The 17483-nt window shown below is 37.9% G+C and overlaps 1 protein-coding gene across 2 annotated transcripts in view; it reads right to left on the bottom strand.

The window, feature by feature from the left end:
* The window catches only part of LOC132771984 (ephrin type-A receptor 3), a 262038-nt gene that overhangs the window by 170604 nt on the left and 73951 nt on the right, over window positions 1–17483 (bottom strand). For both annotated transcript variants that reach the window (XM_060770622.2, XM_060770623.2), the window contains exon 3: window positions 2092–2752. In XM_060770622.2, the coding sequence (XP_060626605.2) occupies window positions 2092–2752 (661 nt within the window). The remainder of the gene's footprint in view (window positions 1–2091; window positions 2753–17483) is intronic.

Below are 17483 nucleotides of genomic sequence, written 5' to 3'. Positions count from 1 at the left end.
ACTCCAAAAGTGTCCTAGACAATATACTGCTTGGTACCTAAGGACTGTAGTTCAAACTACATCTTTTTCAGGTTCTGAATTCTGTAGATGAAATATTTAGGTGTGTGTTGAGAAGGGAGCCACAGCCTTTACTTTGAGAATAGAGGGGTAGCATTACTTCCCTAGATCTAGACACTATGATCCTATTGATGAAAGCCAATGGGATTTTGGCCTGCATCAATAGGAGCATAGTGTCTAGATCTAGGGAAGTAATGCTACCCCTCTATTCTGTTTTGGTTAGACCACATCTGGAATATTGTGTCCAGTTTTGGGCACCACAATTCAAGAGAGATATTGACAAGCTGGAATGTGTCCAGAGGAGAGCGACTAAAATGATAAAAGGTCTGGAGAACAAGCCCTATGAGGAGCGGCTTAAGGAGCTGGGCATGTTTAGCCTGAAGAAGAGAAGGCTGAGAGGGGATATGATAGCCATGTATAAATATGTGAGAGGAAGCCACAGGGAGGAGGGAGCAAGCTTGTTTTCTGCTTCCCTGGAGACTAGGACGCGGAACAATGGCTTCAAACTACAAGAGAGGAGATTCCATCTGAACATGAGGAAGAACTTCCTGACTGTGAGAGCCGTTCAGCAGTGGAACTCTCTGCCCCGGAGTGTGGTGGAGGCTCCTTCTTTGGAAGCTTTTAAACAGAGGCTGGATGGCCATCTGTCAGGGGTGATTTGAATGCAATATTCCTGCTTCTTGGCAGGGGGTTGGACTGGATGGCCCATGAGGTCTCTTCCAACTCTTTGATTCTATGATTCTATGATTCTAGGAGTCATGCACAGAAGCAGTTTTCTTTTAGGAATTCATTATTGGTAATGTCTGCATTCCAGTTGATGAAATGAAGGATGGTTTGATCCTCATTGACTACTGCACAAATAGCAGAATGCAAGGATTTTGTAAAATTTAACATAAAATAACCTGCAGGTTCCATGATCACCTCTAGATCCTAGACATGATAATAGAAGTAATTCTCTCCTGCAATAAAAGGCTTATTCATACACGACGATAGTACTATAATTATAAAACTCAACATAAACAAACACAAAAGTGAGAAGAAGAGTGTCATTGTTATTTCTCTATAGCAGTGGTTCCCAACCTGTGGTCCTCCAGATATTTTGGATTTCAACTATCACAATTCCTAACAGCTGGTAGGCTGGCTGGAATCTCTGGGAATTGAAAGCCAAAACACCCAGAGGACTAAAGATTGGGAAACACTACTCTATATCAGCAAATAACCTTAGAAATAAGTGAAGTGCTTTCATGCTGCTATATTTCTCCAAATCTTAAGAAGATAAAGAATGCCAAATCATAACTTAATTGTTTGCTTTGCAAAGCTAGTGTGGTTGTACACATTTGTTGTCTTGAGATGACCTGCTGAGACTGAGAAATGAGGTTCTGGATTAAACTGTCTCTTTAGAACAGTGTTTCTCAAGCTCTGCTCCTCTAGATATTTTGGACTTTAGCTCCTACAATTCCTAACAGCTAGTAAGCTGGTTGGAATTTTCTGGGAGCTGAAATCTAAAACACCTAGAGGAGCAGAGTTTAAGAAACACTGCCCTAGAGGTTTCCAGGAGCATAAGTACATCAGATGACATCAATAGATCAGTTCAAAGCTGAAAATATAACCATTTTTCAAAACTAGAAGTAGACTTTCAGACATTTTCTCTCACCTCCCTCTTTTTCAACATGTTTGGTAGTTTGGGTGGCATGAGAGTCCCTGGGTAGAATTTTGGTCACTGAGCCAATATAGTTATCTACCCTTTGTTCAGACCCTTATGAAAATTCTGTCAGTTGTGGCTTCCTTTGAGTAACAACAGCCAAGAAGTGGTGAGCAACCCAGGGTTTGAATTGTCCATATTAGGTCAAACCAACCAGCCAAATTTTTGCTTGCAGGCATCTAGTTAGTAACAGATATGTTTATGTAAGAAATCACTTTAGAAGTGGTTACAAGCCTGTTCCCTCTGTTCTTTTCCAAGGCAGTTTAAAGCACAGAAATTCAGTGAAGGGATACAAAACAATGAAAATGTAGAAACCATTAGATAGACCTTACCTTGGCAGGCATAGCCCCTTTCTTCATAGCCAGCATTGCATAAGCACTTTCCTATGGGAACGAGCCATTCGCCTTCAGTACTGCAGTACATTTTGGGTGGGTCTTCCTCTTTGGAATTATTAACACAAGAACCTTGCACTTCCACCAATGACTGGGAATCCATAGGTACTGTGTCTGGAAACATAGCAAGGTTCTTTACCGTGAAAGGGCACTTTTTGAAGTACACTCTCACTGATACTAAGGCAACACATGCTCCCACATCTTGAAAAGCCAAGTAAAATCCTTTCCGGCTTACTGGTCCCACTTCACGAACCTCTGTGTTGAGTTTAAGAATTCGATCCCCAAGATCCATCTGAGTGAAGCTCTCATCAGCTGCAATGGTATCAATCTTTGTAAACTGATGTTCTCTAAACTTGACAGAATATTCCTCATCAGTTTCCATATAATACAGGTTAAAGGTCTCTTTGCAAGTGCCCAATACCAGTGGGATGCTGTTACAGTCCCTCAGGGTAAACTTTAGCTCCACATAGATCTTTTGAGCTGAGTTGCGTGGTATCCAGTTTGTCCTCAGCCAATTGTTCTGACTGTGGTCCATAACATTGCAAACCTGGTAGGTTCTGATTGGCGTGTAGTTCTCATCAACACCACTTATTTCTTCCCACTGAAAACATATATAGAAGAACAGTAATTATGAAATTATCTATAACATCAAAGGAAAATACAGAGTAATAATTTAAAAACATGTTAAATCATAAACTGATATCCTCGCTACTGGTTAGCCCAAAGAAGAGTTGGGGAATCAATGTACATGCTTAGAAAAATATTTGGCATGTCCACCTATGAAGTACATTATTACAGGTACAGAGAGTACATTTTCTAAAGTTTTGCAAAAAAAACTATATCCTGAAACAAAACAAAGTCCATGAGTACAAAACACATGCATAGAATCATAGAGTTGAAAGAGACCACATGGGTCATCCAGTCAAACCCCTCCCCCCTCCCCAATCACAGAGGAATGCACAATGAAAGCACTCCTGACAATAGTAATCCAGCCTCTGAATAAAAACCTCCCAAAAAAGGAAACTCCATCAAACTCTGAGGCAACATAATCCATTGTTGAACAGTTTTTACCATTAGGAAGTTCTTCGTAATGTTTAAGTGGAATCTCTGTTCCTATCCTTTGAATTTATTGCTTCTTGACTGAATCTTTGCATAAAGCAAGTTTGCCCCATCTTCAGTGTAGCATCCTTTCAAATATAGTCACTAACATATATCATTGAGAAATATAGCTGAGACCCCTTTCTACTAATTTTATGTGGGTAGATTTTCTTTCACCTGCCTTCTGAGATGGCAGAGTTTCAATAGACAGTCAATGTTTTTCTTAACAAATTAACCTCTTTTTAGGAAATATATATTTAGAATTTATTATGTTTTGTGCTATTAAATAATGCACAAAAGGACAGGAATGTTATTGTGTTGCTGAAAAAATTAACAGTATGTCATACCTTAAAACACAATACACACACATATAAGAGTACAAATGAAGAGCACACATCTACTATAGTTAGTTAAGGGGGGGGGGACACTGGTGTGGGAGTGACTGTGGCAGGAATTTGAATCCAGATGACCCTCCAACCTATCTGTATTTAAAATAGTATAACCTCTTGGGATAAATCCCTGACATCCAGGATTCCTCTAAGTCACAAAATATGAAACAGATCAGAGGGTGTAAGCCCTCAAGCCACATGGAGCAAAGATCCTGAGACTTGCCTCAAGGACAGTTAATTTTCCCCAACTCACAGATCACAGAATCTGTTCCAACATCCCATCTTTCATCAAATTTGTGCCAGCAGGTTCTCACCAACTCAAATCTCTCTCCTACCCCTGCCATGGGAATCTATTTAAAACTCCATTCTAAGTCAATTTCCCAAATTCAAAATGCCAGTGTAAGATAGACGAAAAAAATACCTTAAATGGAGGGGGGGGGGGGAGATTCCTATCCAACCCTTAAAGAACCAGTAATACCTACATTGTACAAAGAGATGGGAGGGCAGGCCATCAAAACCCAGAAAGGGGGGAAAGATGAGATGAGCGGCATTAAATAGGTCCTGAAGTCTTCTCCCTCCTTCCCTGAGTCCTGGCACTTAACTTAGATGGGGGGAAATTGCATTAGAACAGCATGTTAAATAATTAATTACACTTCCAATCCCAGGATTCTGTGGGATGGAGTCTGAACAGGTAAAGTGCAAATCACCTGTTACAATTGTGCCAGATTGATATGCTAATTCTCTAACATAAAATGTGCACCTCTCCTAAAGCTGCGATTCACACTACTTCCAAGCAAAGGGATTTCCATCAATAAACGAATGTATATTGAATTTAAATTTAATATCTCTTCTACACAAAGCAGAACAAAAATAGTCACCCATACCTTTATCCCAGTGGTTCTCAACCTGTGGGCCCCCAGATGTTTTGGCCTTCAACTCCCAGAAATTCTAACATTTGCTAAACTGGCTGGGATTTCTGGGAGTTGTAGTTCAAAACTACAGGGGACCCACAGGTTGAGAACCACTGCTTTGCACCCATAGGAACACACAAATAAACACAACATTGGTAAGTGAAATAATTAGCAATACAACTGTGAAATTTGAAGTGTCACAAGACATATTTTTGTACTGTTCTGTTTTTTCTATAATTTTGAAGTGTGACAACTAATTAAAATCTTTGTTGTGTTGTCTTTAGTCATCAATATTCTATGCATAACTTTCAGGCTGGACATGATGTATATAGACATCTATTTATGTTTAATATTTATATTGTATTTTGAAACTTGTCATCACAGCTGACTAATAAGTATCTCTGAAAAATTCAAATGTGACATATTCTGAGAAAATATGTTAATTTGTTTCTGTGCATTCACTATTCATTATGATTTTTTCACTTTGAAACATGTCATAGAAGCAGAAAGACAGGCCAAAAGAAAGAAGCTTCACATATAGAATGTTATTTATTATACAGAAGAAATTAATTTCCTGTCCATTTACCTTCATTATACAGAGTATCTGCTTTGAAAGCCTTATTATTTGCTCTGCAACGGAAGATCTCATCATGGAGATCTTCCATCACAGAGCAAATAGTTTTCTGCTATTTAATGATTTTCATAGGGTATAGAAATCAACACATTGATCTGTTCTTAGAGTAGCAAATAATGAAAATTCAATAGAATACTGAGAAATGTATGCAAAAAAAAACCCCCAACACATCACTTTCCAATTAATTTCTTATTGGCCAAAAAGCAGTAAGAAACCATTAATGTGATTGTGATTCTGACTTATTTGCTCTGTTCTGATAATAGCAACCTCTATCTATTTGGTGTGATGCATGGGAAGCAATGTATGATATACAATGATAAAAATGTCTGAAAAAGGATCTCTTTCTATTTGTTCACATTTCTGTCTTTTCCAGTCTATCTACTGGTGTGTAGCAATGAATTTTCTTCATGGATTACTTTAACCTAGCAAGTGTTTAATAATGGCACAGACTTTACAGACTTGCAATAGATTCCAATGTTCATCTAAGTAATACATCTATCTTCTTGAGTTCAGCTAAGTGGATATAAGATTCCAGACTCAGATCTTATGAATGCCTTGAATGGAACTAACATGTGTGTTCCTACTTAATTGCATAGTTGTAATATATTGAGATGTCACCAGGTTTCACAATTCCTTCCTTTGGAAAGCAAAGTCAGCAACTCATGTTGCTCAAGTACAAGGAAACAATTACACATCTTGCTTCATGGTCTTTTCTAGGTGAAATTTCAGTAACTTGGACAAAACTGAATTGGTGAGAATGAAAAATGGAGGAAAGACAGAGAAAGAGATGATGGGGGAGGAAGGGGAGATGACAAAGAAGGAAGGAGAAATTGAAACAATGGTGCCCTGCTTGCCAAAGTGATATGAACATTGCATTTATTTATTTTTATCCTGCCATTTGATATAGGAATAGATGGCGGGGGAAGAGGAGATGGCTACCTCCATTGCTCTGGCAGCATGGATCATCTTTAAAAAAACGGATAGATAACTTAGAACATTGGCTATTAAGGACTTGGGATTCATGATTTTGAAACTATGAACAAATATAGAACATTTTCATTTTAAAACTAAATTCATCCTCCTAGACAAAAATTCCTCCTCCTACATAATTAAAAACAGAATATAATTTGTATATTCTTAATGAATGTCTAGATAAAGTAATGGGCTGAATGAAGAAAAACAAGTTGAAATTGAATCCAGATAAGACAAAGTTGGTTGCCATTAAGGGTCATAACCTAGGCTTGGAGATGTGTCAACCAGACCTGGATGGGGGTCATACTCCCCCTGAAAGACTGTGTTTGCGGCCTGGGAGTGCTCCTAGATCAGTCTCTCCAAATATAAGCTTCAATAGATGCAACCATCAGGAGTGTTTAATACCAGTTTTAGGCAATACACCAGCTGCATCCTTTTCGAGAACTGGAAGACCAAAAGATGGTAGTGCACATGCTGGTAAACTCAAGGTTGGATTTCTGCAATGCGCCATACATTGGGCTACCTCTGTACCAAGTTCAGAAACTCCAGTTAGCTCAAAACATGGCAGTCAGATTGGTTACATCTCGCAGTGAGTATATTAGATATATACTAAATTCACTCCACTGGCTGCCTATTAGTTTCTGGAAAAAGTTTCTGCCCTTTAAATCCCTACATTCAGGTCCAACCTATCTTCCAGCCCATATTTCTTTCTATGAACCAGCATGGGCACTAAGATCTATAGGGAGGCCCTACTCTCGGCCCCATTCCCATCTCAAGTATGGTTGGTGGGTATGAGAGAGAGGGCCTTCTTGGTGGTGGCCCCCTGGCTTTGGAATGCCCTCCCAAGAGAGATCAGACTAGCTCCTACTCTCCAAGCCTTCCGTACACAATTGAAGACATCATTCTTTCAACAAGCCTTTGACCACATTTAGACTCCTTTAATGGATGTGCACACTTTACAAAGCTGAGATGGATTACTGTTGTTTTTATCTGCAGCTATCACTGTATTCTATTGATTTTAACCAGGGGGCATTGTGAAGGTGTGATGTTTATGTTGGCTGTTTATTGTTTTTCTGTTATTGCTTTTACACTTCCTGTATTTTGTGTGGTTGAACCTTGAGTGCTTTGTGAGCTGTCCCAAGTCTGTCTGGAAGATGATGGCATGGTACAAATAAAGTTTATTATGATTATTATTATTACTATTGTTGTTGTTATTATTATTATTATTATTATTATTATTATTATTATTATTATTACATGGTCTGGGTCCAGGTTACCTACAGGATTGAGTGCCTTTTTCATATAATCTGCCCCATGTGCTGATGTTTTCTGAGGAACATTTACTCCAACTGGACAGAACCTGACTGACAACTGTCACCCAGAGGACCTTGTCATCATCCACTCCTAGACTGTGGAATAACCTGTGCCTGGGGAGTGCAAGGTCGCAGCCAGTTCTGTTTTCCATGGATTAAGCCAGATCAACCCCCATACATTGAAAGTCACTCACAGGATGATCTGAACTCACACCAACCTAAGTGGTTGGTATTGATGTACGCAAGCTGGAATCCCAATTATAGTTTTTCAGTTGAGTATTTCTTGATATTAAAACACTTATACATCAAAGAGAACTTGTTTTCAGAGAGCAATTACAAAGGTATAAATGTATACAGAAAACCTATTTTAGCTGTATTATATATCAAAATTAAATTTGATTTACACTTTCTTCATCACACTACCATATGGATACATCATAAAGTAATGTGATGGGCATGCAATAAAAAGGAGCATCAGTCTTTTAATCCCATTGCTAGCTATTACCATGCTTGACATCTTTAAATTTGCCACATTGACACAAGGACGTGAACTCTGGGGTATAAATTGCATGACAAACTAAACAATGTCACTATATGCTCTGCATAAAGGGCAGCAATGAGCTATTATCATGACATTAATTTGTAATGAAGGCCAAATTGCCTGTAAAATTATAGGAGAATGAGATTCCAGGCTCTTTGTGGAGCTAGCAAAACAGATTAGCAGGTAACAGTGAGACATTGCTGAATAAAAATATCATATTCTGATCTTATCTGAGGCAGGTTGAACTACATTTGTTTTATGCAGGGACCCTATACAAATAACCTTTAAACAGCTTTAAAGAATGTTCAAACTGTTAGTGTTCTGAGTGTCCTTAATGCTGAAGTTTAAGCAGAGCTTTGTATATTATAGCTTCTTGTTATCTGAAGACATTAATTCATTCATTATTGATAGGACTTTTAATGAGACTTGTTACCCTAGCAGTAGCAGCACTTTCAATCACATTGCCTTCTGGTATATACAGTAGAAACTATTTGATTAATTCGACTCAGGATATAGTGCTTAAATGCCACACCACCAGAGAATACTTATGTGATTGCTCAATTTGGGTATACACATTAAATATCCTTAGAAGTATCTTCGACCACTTCTATAGTGTAACCATGATAAACAAGGAAGCTTCTAAAATATATTCATTTTATTCCACCTCCCAATTCCCATTCTAGATCTTGGTATTCTGATTTACATGGGCTGCTTTGCAGTGTGAATTGTAAACATTAGATCACCTCTTGTGTTCTGCTCTTAGATTTCAAATGCTTGTACAAAGCTCAAATTAGTTCAGATTTAGAATGGGCTTGCTTTTGCTTTCCACGGAGGCTGAGATAATGTGACTTGCACCTAATGGGTTTTCATGGCTGAGAAGAAGTTTGAACTCTGGTCTCCAGAGTCCTAGTCCAGCCCACAAACCACTACACCATGCTGGCTTCAAAGCATATACGAACAAATTCTATACTTCCTTTGATAATTATTTTGATTTCCCTATTAATATAAAACTTTTCCTTATTTAAAACCATTACAGACAACTACAGAAATAGTTTTTAATACAGGGATTTTTTAAAAAGCAGCATCATTGAGCAGATTAAGTAGATAACATAAAGCAAGATAGCCAGATGTTGAAAATTACAGACCCTATCTACCAGGAAATTTAATAGAAATAACATTGAATGAATTTAGTTATTTATTTACCTAAATAATTACATACTATCATGCCTAATGCTAACATTGTCAAACTACAGCAATTTTCTATAGTTTAAACCAAGGAAAATCAAGGAAAATATACATGGTGAAGAAAAATTATCCTTCTCCTTTGGATTTACTTAACCCTCATGACAATAGTTTTCAACATCTTTGTTACTTGCTATTATATACTGTCATTACAAGGTTTAGACACCATCATTACAATTATTCTGAGTAACTATTGTAGACATTAATCTGGATTGGAATGCAAAATTCACTTATATTTGGGATTTAAATGTGATATCGACAAAGAATAGAAATTAAGGGATGCCTCTGCAAATGTGACTATTCTTTTGTGTAGAGTTTTATGAGATCTGAGTGCTTCAAGGTCCACAAAATTCCCATTCCTAGACTATAACATTAACACTCTCGAACATGCCAGTTTATTTCTACAGCAATTACATTCAGTCTGATGGAAATGTAAGTACTGGGTGCTTTTCTCTTTCAATGAAAAACAGAAAAAAGTACTACATGTATATGCCCAACTTAGTTGGATGTCACATGCTTTTTCCGTATTAATTTGTCACATGAGCAGCACAAGCCAGATATCAAGAGAAAGCTGTGATATTGCTTTCATGTTCTGCAGAACAAGCCCCCACTTTTTGCAGAGACATGAGTTACCATTCATTTGAACCAAAGGGGCTCAAGAGTTTTTTGGGTGTTTCAATTGAATGCACAAATAATCCCTATGTACAAAATGATGCTTCTTCTACAACATGTCCTGACACAAAGTAGCAGAAATGCAGCAGAACACATTGCAAGTCTATATAAAGTACATTTGCGGGAAATGTATTCCCAATGGGAATATTAGCACAGCTGCCACATTAGGAAAGAATACCATTAGGACAGAGGAAAGCAATGGAGGAGAGGTTTATAAAGAATTGAGGTGGATAATCACCAACTTTTATTTTACTTGCAAGAATACATTTGCATTTGTCTATGTGAGCAGCCCATTTCATATTTTGTCCCATTGAGAAATGCAAAGAATATCCAGATTCTTAAATTTTCAGTTTCTAATCTGAATACAGTAGGATTGAATACTGATGATGTACTCTATAAAGTATCCTACATAAAATCAGAACATATATAGTTCTGAATGTCTTATATCACTTTCCTGCAAACCTATTTTCCCCTTCTAATTAAAGTACAAAGAAGATTGATAAGGGAAATGTCTAACCATAACCACATTCAAAATAGGAAAAAAATCAAATCAAATATTATTTAATTCATGTAATTAGTGGAGATCTGCTCAATCGAAACATGTTGCTTTGAGAATAACTAGATAGATAGATAGATAGATAGATAGATAGATAGATAGATAGATAGATAGATAGATAGAGGGATTAACATAACTTAAAAACCACTGAACAAACTGACACGAAATTTGGACACTACACCCCTAATAGAACAACGAGTGACCATCACTCATAAACACCACCCCCCAAAAGGAGAAAGGACTAAAAAAAGGAGAAAGGACTAAAGGAGAAAAGCTAAATGACAATACAGTGCATGTGCAAAAATGGCTCCTCTGGTCCCCTCCTGTGTGAGGGAAATGAAAGCAAACAGCAACCGAGAAAGGAACCACTTAAGAAAGGGATAGAAAGGTGGTCTGTTGATCCCTCTTGCTTCCCTCTCCATCAGCTTTGGTAAACATCTGGTTTGGTAGAAGTGGCCCCAGTGAGCAAGATCCCTTCCTGAAACATTCACAAAGCAACAATATATTCTAATTGTATTTCTGCCAACCATTCCTCAGCACAACAGAACAACTACAGCTGAATCTATGCTGCATCTCTTTGGCTAGCCTTTTTTTTTTACAACTTACTTTCTCCAGCAGCTCTTTGGCTGGGGACCCACCTTCCTCCTCTTCTTCCTCCTCCTCCATGTCTGTAGCCTTTGCCATCTTTCCCACCACAGGCTGGAGGGTGCCTGCCGGAGCCACCTGGCCTTGCTTTTGCCCATGATCCTGGAGGGAGACCCCAGGAAGCAGGCAGAAAACGAGACACGGCCAGCCTCTTTCTCCTCCTCTTCCCTAGTTCCCACATGTGTGGCTCCTGCCATGCATCATGCAAAGTCCACACAGGGCTCTGCTCAAAGGCTACAAAGGTGCTCCCTTCTCTTCAGGACTACAGATCCCAGCATCCCCTAGACCAGGCCTTTTAGGAGAGGAGGATGCTCCAAATGCACTGCTTCCAAGCTATAAGCTTTCTTCTCCTTGGATTTCTTTGAGAGCATCCCAAACCCTGCATATTTCCAATTTCCTACTCCTGGATTGCAACTCCAAGCAATCCTCCAGATAGATAAAATAGATTAGATAGAGCTAGATAGGTATGTATATAGATCGATCAGGAGGATTGCTGGGAGTTTCAGACCAAGAATAGGTAGAGAAGGAAGAAAGAAGAGAAAGTAAAAGGGAAAGCAAAAGAGAGAGGAAGGAAAGAAAGAGATAGTGAAAGAAGGAAGGAGAGAAGGAAAGAAAAAAAGAGAAGGAAGGAAAGTGGGAAGTAAGGAAGGAGAGAAAGAAACAAGGAGAGAAAGAGAGAGGGAAGGTTGGCCACAGCAACGCATGGCGGGTGCAGATAGTGTGTGTGTGTGTGTGTGTGTGTGTGTGTATGTGTGTATATATATATATATATATATATATATATATATTCAGAATAAATGATAGATGCTAATAACTATCACAATTGATGGTTAATATACTTCCAGGATTTTGGAGGTCACAACTCCTATTAAGATGTTTGATTTATGTAATAATATTTTTTTACTGAAAAAGGTAAATTGTTTTTTGACCATTCAAAGCATATAATTCTTTGCAACAGGGCTACAAATTTACTCTGAGTCAACAGAACAAACTATTTCCAATTATTCCTATACTCATTTCAGACTTATGCTCGGATAGCAGTTGGCAACAAAATATAAACTGAATTTAACTGAACCTGACACATTCATAGAAAACATACTGTGAACATGCGGCTGAGAGAAATATCAAAAGAAAAATGACTATCGAATGAAAAGATATTGATATAATAAGAAGATTGCTACATGTGCTAACAAGCTCCAGATACACAGTTGGAAGTAGACATATCATCACTTATTAAAATAGACAACTGAGGGAAGAAATTGCATAGCATTCTTGTTGTCAGTGTAATTATTTTACATCACATTGAGAACTCACCCAGGCAACAGACACATCACAGTGAAGAGCAGTTGATAACATTCAGAATTGTGGCTGCTCCCACTCTATTTGATAGCATTCAATAGGGTTCTGTAAATGGGAGGTGATGGAGACAGAATGCAGAGTTATCTTTTTTTCTGCCTTTGACATCTATTGAGTCAGTTTTTCTCTACGTAAAGATAATGCAACTGCAATGGGACTCTTACTGCACAGATGCCCTGTCTCAAAAAATCATGAATTTTTTGAGGGGGGAGGAGGAAGAACACAAAGGGACCGATTATATCATTTTTGAGTTGCCAAGCAATTGCCCTAACAAATGGTAAACAAAACCTAAAACAGAGCAGAATGGTGTTACTAAGAAAATTCCAAATATTACTTGGAGATTATTGTCATTATCAATGGCATCATTGTTATATCATTATTATCATTATTTAGAGTGCAACTCACAGTATCTCCCAGTAGGTATGGCTCCAGGCTGTGCAGATTGATGGATTCTGGGATTTATAATTAAAATACATATAACTTTTCATGCCCTCTCAGAAATGTTTTGCCATGTTGACCTATAAGAGGGGTGCAGAAACCTTGCTGAACAGCTACCAGGCAGTTTGCCATGAATTCAGGAGACAGTGTAGCACTAGGATCTAATGAATGCATGATGTTAAGGTCAAAAGGGAAAACAACAGGTGGGGACCTCAAGCCAAGATCAAGAACAGATGTTTTATTTTGTTCTACGTGGTACAGAAATTGAGACTTTATAGATCTGAACATTAGTTGACACTCATTATATAGTGCTGGAAATGTATGCATCCCAACTTCTACTCCTGAGTGTCCTGATCACACGATGTAAGTTTTAGGAAAGGGAGAGAGGAAGTGTCACACATGTTCCAAATAAAGCTTCCAGTTTCTCTTGTTGTGTCCTGTGAGGTGTCTTACCACAAGGAAAAGTTGGCCCTGTATGCACCACTCCCTCATGCGTATATGAGGTGGAGGTAATCTTGGATCATGATCGATTTTCAGTGGAGAAATATAATAAAAGGGAAAGTGGCTATAATGTCATACTTTCATAGTCATCTCTATTTAAATTAATTTTCTGGCACATTGGAGCGAATGGTTCACACATAGAGCAATGTTTTAAATTGAAGAAAAATTCACATCTATTTAAATAAAGCCATTCATAAATGAAGAATATAAGGTGAAAAATTCATATAACCATGAAAGAAATTAAGAACATCTTTATTGTTATCAAAAATATTCACAATTCACATTTGAAATAACCTTAGCTTTTGGCATTCTTACTGCCTGAAATAAAGAATATGACACATCAAACAGGTGCACAATATACTATTCCTTTAGACTATCCTACTTTCAAAGTGAATATACACAATGGAAATCCATACAAATATCTCAGTTGAATGCACATCCTCCTATTGTAATTTTGAAAAGCATCAAATGTTCACTGAGATTCCTTAAATGCTGCTCTGAAATAAAACTGTTAAAAAGCACCAGCTGGCTATATCAGTAATGGCTTACTTCCAGGTCTCAAATGTCTTATTTATATACAATGGAATTTTGCTGGCTGTTTAATATTTAGAGCTAATAAATATAATCAGCAATCCTATGACTACGAACCACAAAACACAAATATGCTCACTAATCTTTCCGATCTACAAATTTAACCATGTCTTACTTCTCCTGACTGGCTCACAACACAAACAGGAATCTGTCTCTCTCTGTCTGTCTCTCTGTGAACAACTGCTTTGCTCTGAAGAAAAGACCTAAATCTATACATTTTACACTGCTGCAGTCACAGCAGCAACTAACATGCAGAGATATGCATTAAAAGAAGAGAATTTAGTTATTGTGCTGTTAATAAGCATCAGAAAGGCTCATCAGTTTGAGCAAAATATCAAGCAATGCTTCTAGTTACAAAATCCATAAATACAATTCCCAAACCTTTCCATAGAAAGTTTGCCCACTCCCACTGCTATTTCATAAAGCCATTAAAAATGTTCTATAGGCTGCCTGAATGTGTAATGTTCTGTTCTGAACTGGAACTGGAACCATTCCAGGCCTTCTTCCAGAGATTTTTGTGATACCAAGACTATCACAAGCCACTGATGTCAAAGGAGAATTCACTGGTGATTAATGGATACAGCAGGTGCTTCATAGCACATATTATTTAAAAGTCTTCTAACTGATGGAATCAAACTGTCCTTGAAGCCAATGGTGGGCTGGATGCCAAGTCGGCACCAGGGCACCCTGGCCAACATGGCTGCATAGGCTGATGAAGGTGCTTCCCCATGTCTCTCTGGAAGAGGCATGAAATGCTGAAAATACTTCCTCCACAAAAAATATAGTAAATCAGGCAAAAAACATTACCAATATTTTCCCATCTATCAGCAGTAGCTCCCCATGTGAGGACATCAGAGAAGCCTCCCACAGGATATTAAAACATCAAACATCTGGGGATCCCCTGGGCAACATCCTTGCAGAAGGCCAATTCTCTCACACCAGAAGTGACTTGCAGTGTCTCAAGTCGCTTCTGATATATATAAAAATGCCCTGTATCATTTCCTACCAGAGACAACTATCTCACTCCACTTAATACTGATAGTAGGATGCTTAGGAATTTAAAGATGGTACTATTTTATTTCCCTCATATTAAAGAGGTTAACAAAATTGCTAAATACAATGTTAAGAATGACAATACCAACCTACAAAAGATAATAAAACAACATAATCATTCTTATCCAAACAATACTATTCTTCAACCTAATGTCTTATAAGAAACACAAACAAAAATATCACGATAGATTTAGATTTCTCAAGGAGAAAGCTCCATGTATGATGTGGAATTACAAAAAAAGGATTATTTACTTTCACAGAGAGGTAATATTAAATTCAAAGGGCAGAAACTTTATAAAACATCAAGTGCCCCTTAATTTACCTTTTTAAACAAATAAAAATGATGGTGTATGCCATTGTTAGGGAGTTATCATGGTGAAACTTGGTATGAACTAAGCTGAAATTACAAAATTATGTGTGGTTTTTATTTATTTGTTCTTTTCTTTGTATTCATATTTTAAGTGTTCTGTGTATTGGATTTCACAGGGTATATATAATCTAATCTGTTCTCATATAGGAACTCATTAGACATTGTACCAAGGTCAAAAACAAATAAGCTGCACACCAGACACTTGAATTTATTTTCTTTCTTTCTTTTCTTTTTTTTACTGAGAACAGCTCGAAACAAAAATGCAACCCTGCTGGGACCATGTTTCTACAAGTGTGTTTAACTCTTTGCTCTGTGTTTGAGCCTTCACAAGGGAGTGGAGACTGGGGAAAAGCTACATAAAGATTTCATTGTTTGACTCTTTGATGAATTATGCCTTCATGGTAAAACTACAGACATCATGAGACTATAAAAGTCTCTATTTGCTCACCAGTCAGACCTTGTGTAGGTAACAATACAACCTTCCATAATGCCCGATGTATGACCTCAGCATCAGAACTGGAATACTCCTCTAAGGATAGGAGGTGGTTTAACCTTCAGACTATCTTAGTCCTTTGGGATCTCCTTGGCCAAAGGTCAGCCTCTGAGTTACTACATGTCAAATTATTTGCGTTTCTGATAAAGACGACTCAATCTCAGGGGTTTGAGACAAGACCACCGAGTTCATTCAAACTGAATTAAAGTATCAAATGTCAGAAGCTAGCTCGGTATATTGTAAGATAAGGACATATTCTTAATGGATGGTGCATATGTTCTCCCACTGTGTATATGTGTGTGTAAAATTGCTGCATTAATCACTTGTTCTTCTAAAGCAATACTTACATCTTGAAGACACATGCCAGAAATCTGTGTTCAGGCCATCAAGAATTCTTCTGGCTTCTTTGGAATAAGAGACCTGGTATATGTTACTGTCTCACAATTTACATATGTGAGAAACTGAAACTGATTAATGACTCCACCCAGGCAAAGTGATGAGTTATGAAATCTTTGAATCCTTGTGCATGTATTTGGTCATGTTAACAAGCCATTCAGGATGCCACCTCCCTTTTCCCAAGTGGTTCTTCAACATAAGGGGTGTTGGGGGGGGGGAGGGTAATCTTATAGGAAGACTCTTGCAATATGCATCTTAGATTCTTGTCATAACATCTTGGGATGAGTCTTTTGATATAGAAGGGGAAAATACTGAAATTCGATATTATGATGACCCTAACACAAGGTCATCATAATGCCTTGGATTACCACTCTACACCTTTCCTGATACAATCCACAGATGCCTGCTACCAGATTTAAAAATTGCTGAATGGTAACATTTCATTGTCTAATGTACAAAGTGAATGACTCAAATAGGGGCATAAGGGGTTCTGATGCACCGAAGATATTGAAGAGTGTTTTATAACCATCTAAAACAGGGGTTCTCAAACTTTTTCAGCTGCAGAGCCCTTTCTTAAACAAATGTTTCTTGAGGAGCCCCAAGAAATGTTTACATATATTATATTCTATATAATGTATATATTTCAGAAATTGACAAACTTTTGTGTTTAAAAATTTGACAGATTGTGTTTAAAAATTTGACAGATGGGCCAGACCAGTGGCAAATGGATGGATATTATTTGTGTGAACTAATTGGGGGGAAAGAACAAATTCCCATGCACAATGCAAAAAAAATGGAATAAAAAAATCAATACAATATTTAGAATGAAGAACAATTTTAATCAACATAAATTTAACAGTATTTTGGTGAAAGACCTCAGGGGGCCCCAGGACACTCCCCTATAAGGGAAATACGATTTTGGAACAAGGAAGACAAGGGGGTAAAGAATCTGGGTGACAAGGGAGGTGATGGGGGGAGAGACTTTTGGGGGTAAAGGTGTGAGGAAAAGGGCTTCTGGGGATGAGCAAGGCAAGGAAACAAGGCATTTGGGAGTTAGGGAGGCATGGGAGAAAGGCTTTTGGTGGCAAGGGAGGCAATGGAGGGGAAGAAGCAGAAAAGTGAAGGAAAAGCTTGGAGGAGAAGGAGGGTGGAAGATAAGGA

This window comes from Anolis sagrei, chromosome 3 (genome assembly GCF_037176765.1).
Source record: "Anolis sagrei isolate rAnoSag1 chromosome 3, rAnoSag1.mat, whole genome shotgun sequence".
Classification (NCBI taxonomy): domain Eukaryota; kingdom Metazoa; phylum Chordata; class Lepidosauria; order Squamata; family Dactyloidae; genus Anolis; species Anolis sagrei.
Note: the sequence above shows the minus strand (reverse complement) of the source record. Positions and strands in the feature narration are given on the sequence as shown.